At 38.5% G+C, this 4,097-nt stretch overlaps 1 protein-coding gene across 1 annotated transcript in view; it reads left to right on the top strand.

The window, feature by feature from the left end:
• The window catches only part of LOC119591128 (SCY1-like protein 2), a gene marked incomplete at its 5' end in the record, with an annotated part of 331,697 nt that overhangs the window by 325,535 nt on the left and 2,065 nt on the right, over positions 1-4,097 (top strand). Inside the window, 2 exon segments of the mRNA XM_037939842.1 lie at positions 1,489-1,512; positions 2,239-2,487. Coding sequence (XP_037795770.1) covers positions 1,489-1,512; positions 2,239-2,487 — 273 coding nt within the window.

Below are 4,097 nucleotides of genomic sequence, written 5' to 3'. Positions count from 1 at the left end.
AAATTGCAAAGTATCCAAACACTACTGTGCTTAAATTATAGAAAAATAAATAAAAAATAATCAAAAGCAGTCGGCATTACCTAAAAACCGATGAGTGACTTTTCAACATACACAGCATACACTCATAATTCTTGCATACACTGTTCTTCAAAGCCATTTGTGGGTAAACGAGGTTAACCCCTATTTTCATGCCTTCTCTCTTTATATCAGAGTTGTAGAATGCATGAATTTTGTAGAGAGAAAAAAAAACTGATGCTTGCTGATAATACATTGTGTTTTACTAGCTTATTGTCAACATATACACACCTATTCATGAGCACAATAGTGTATGCATGTATGATTGCATATGTCAGACAATCAGAATTTTCTGAACGTTAATTTCATTTTTTTCCGCATTGCTTCGTTTATTTTTTTTTCTCATGTGTTTGTGTCATGAAGTTATTTTCTTCTTAAACGAAATTTCTAAACCATTTTTTGGCCCTGTGTAGCAGATTTGCTGATGCTCTGAGAATTACGAAGATATTTTCAAGCCTTGTGGTTCCTCGTTACATGGAAGCTTAATTGTCTCGGCATCAGCTGTTCTGTATGTCTAATGTAAACAAAACTTCCCCTTTTCTACAATTTTCTAAATGGACTCATAATTTGTGTAAGAATGTGACAAATTAAATTAACTAAACTTTGTCTTCATTTTTAAAATTTTACGATCTCCGTTTACTCATTTTCTCTCCTTTGTGATGACTGTGGTCCTTCGTTGTTTTTCGTGCCTAAATCATACGTAATACTATTATTGACCAATGATTCTTGCTTCCTGTTTTACATGACTAAACGGGATAAGATCTTAAGACTTTATATCAATATTCTTAATTTTACATGTTCACTTTTGTGTATTTTCATGTCAGACTCTGGGCCACCTTTTGAAAACGTGGGTTTTCAAGCGTAGACTTTTGTATAATGGCTGCATAAGGGGGTAACAATAAATCAGTATATACGTTAACAGAGACTGGTATTGTCTTAATGCTGCATCATATTGCCAGAGGTGTACAACAGGTGACATGAGTCTTTCATAGATGTTGTATAATAGTAATTTGTGTAGCATATCTATTTATAGTAATATGAATAGCATTTTTTTTACATGATATTTACGAATTGCAATATTGTTGTGAGATTCTGCATTGATGATGATTAAGGTTTACATTCTTGAAATCAGATTCTCAGTCTTTGGAACCTATGTAAGGCTATTTGTTTCATGAATGCAAAATCTTTTGTTTAGAAATTAAATGAGTAAGTTTTAAAATCTTGTAGATGAGAGCTAGTATATTTTCTGCATTTTGATATTATTTACTTTCACGAAAACAAACATTTAAGTAAGATGCATCAGTTAGAAGATATGAGGATCAGTTTTTTTCTACTATTGTAAAAGTTTTAAAGCTAAATATGTACAGAATGTAAATTGTGACTTCAATTTATTTTTTATCATCTCCTGTGCAGACAAAGTCCCAGTCTTTTTTAAAGGTAAATTTAACTCAGATATATTATACCTTTTATGAGTTAAGGTAGAGTTATAATAGTAGCTGTATAGCGACATCAGTGACTCGCAAGCAGATGGACGGAGGGTAACTGAATAGATAACTTAACTGTTGTGATGTACTTATATAAGAGGGGGTAAAAAGGCATTACAGATCCATTGCCAGATATTCACTGTATTTCGTAAGGATTATAGCCAGCTCTGCATGATAGGGATCTTACATTATCTATTGGTAAAATGAGTTTAGAATGAGTGCCAGCTGATTGAATATGAGCCAGAGAATTCCACGATGCTCGGTAAATCTCTTCTTAAAAAATACGAATTCTAAATTGGTCCAATAATATGTAATATGTCACTGATGACGTTATGCAAAATACTGCGTGAAAGCGAGTATTTTGTTATTCATGTGTTTATGATATGATCATGAATAACTTCACATGATTACAGAATTTGTCAGATCACTTTAAAAGTGAACCGTTTATCAAAATTATCACTTAGATTGGTCAGTGTCATATCAGGATCATTGTCTCCAACAATATAACAAAATGCTTTTAGAACGAACCATTGAGGGATTTTGTTGTGAGGATAATACGAGAGTAGGTATGATTTACGTGTATATACACACATCTGTATAAAGTCAACAGCCACCATGCCCGTGCCGGCCAGATGCCTAACGCCGTGTCCCTCTCTCCCTTCCCCGCCCGCGCCAACAGAGCTCGAGTCTAGCCAACGCCAGCAAGAGTGTTCCGATGCTTCTCACGCCTTCGCCGGGCTCCAAGATGGGCTCCAGGCGGCAGTCTACCTGCTCCATCAGCTCCATCGGCGGCCTGGACTCCCGAAGGTCATCGACAGCCTCCATCGGCAACCCGCTCGGGGGCTCCTATAAGTCCCATCGGCGCCCTTCGGCTCTCATCTCGAACTCCTCGAGTGGTAACCTTCTGCAGCAGTTGTCCGCCGGCGTGGTGAGTACAGTGAGTATAGCCACCATACACAACTTCGTCACTTGTGCCATTCGTCAGTGAGTATACATTCCCTGTCACTCCACCTCGCCCTCGTCAGTAGTGTCTAAGCGTTGGCCGCGAGCGAGTGCATCCCCCGGACGCACCTCGGCGGATTAGACGGGTGTCGACCGAGAGCGCACACTCCCCCCTCCCCCTCCCCCTCGTTTGTAGAATGTTCAGGTGATGGTCACTTGTGTCACCCTCCGTCTCCCGTTCGTCCGTAGCCATCCTGCCCCAATTGTGTTGCTGTTGGTCCTTGTTTATGTCCACGTACGATCTCTGCCAGACACACACTGTAGACTTACATGTAGCCTGTGGTGAATGCTCATATCAATAAGGATGTAGAAATAACAGCATAGTAGCTAAAATTTTAGCTCTATGCATTTACCGCACACGTATAGTTTTACTAATATTTTGTAATACATTATAAAATAAATATTTAAAAAATCTAGTGCGAATCACCACCAAATACTGCCCTGTTAGCCAGTCTTTCTCGTTAAGCTTTGACGAGTTATACACTGGGACTTTTTTGATGCAGGATGCCATGACAGTATCGTATCTCTTTCCTTTATGTGCCAATACAGTCCGCGGAATGGCATTGTTACCTCCCCAGATCGAGCGTAGTTCCCTGTTGGTATTGTTTTATATGCGCCAGGTTTTGTCACTGTTCTCAAAGTGTGTGCTAGAATGTGTTAGTTACCACCACCCTACATGGGCGTGTGTTGAGGCCCTTTACCCTGGGATGTTATTTAGTTTGAAACATGCACATGAATATCACTACCAGTTATCATTGCTCGTCACATTTTCCATCATATATCGCAGTTAGATCTGTCTGGCAGTTATTTTGCAGGATTTCACTGTCGAATCTACAGGTTTTGATTGACATGTATTAAAAATGACATGACTGGTAGAAGACAGTGTATGATGTGAATTCTTATCTCCAAAGACGTGCTGTAATAGACAGTTCTGCATTTACGACGAATATATCTCTTTGCCGTTTTCCCAGACTTGCAAGGGTTAAAGTTCACAGAAAGAACAATATTTCTCTTCCGCAATGACAGTTCTTTTACAAGTCCCATTCTCACTGCCGTAACCTCACAGACTTGGGGCGCTGTATCGAGTTCCCTTTCCTTGAATTGCTTTGTGGTTTAATACTTGTTAGAGGTGAAGACAACGAGCGAACACAGCCTTTAGAAACTGCTGCGGCGAGAAAGAAAAAGATACAACATAAAAGTATTGTGAGATAAGTAACAAGCAGTACAAGCAGATATCTTCGTTAAAAGAAGTTAAAGAATTTGCTTTAACGCGTGGAACTTTGACTATCAAGTACAAATAAACCCAAATAAGGGTAATTATTGTCGTGTTTCTAAGAGATGAGAATCAGGCTGAGTTACTTCTTAAAATTGCAAGATAAAAAGTGCATGAACGCTCTACTGATTCAGCATTTCAGAGGACTGTAAAATGAACATATACGTTTCAATACAAGTTTTGCTTCTCTTAATGTATTCACTTAGTATGTCATATTTTATTTTAATTCATTCTGGATTAGAGCAGTGGAGAAAAGCTAAGTA

The sequence above is a fragment of the Penaeus monodon genome, chromosome 28 (assembly GCF_015228065.2).
Source record: "Penaeus monodon isolate SGIC_2016 chromosome 28, NSTDA_Pmon_1, whole genome shotgun sequence".
Taxonomy (NCBI): Eukaryota; Metazoa; Arthropoda; class Malacostraca; order Decapoda; family Penaeidae; genus Penaeus; species Penaeus monodon.
This window is presented reverse-complemented; position numbering and strand designations above follow the sequence as displayed.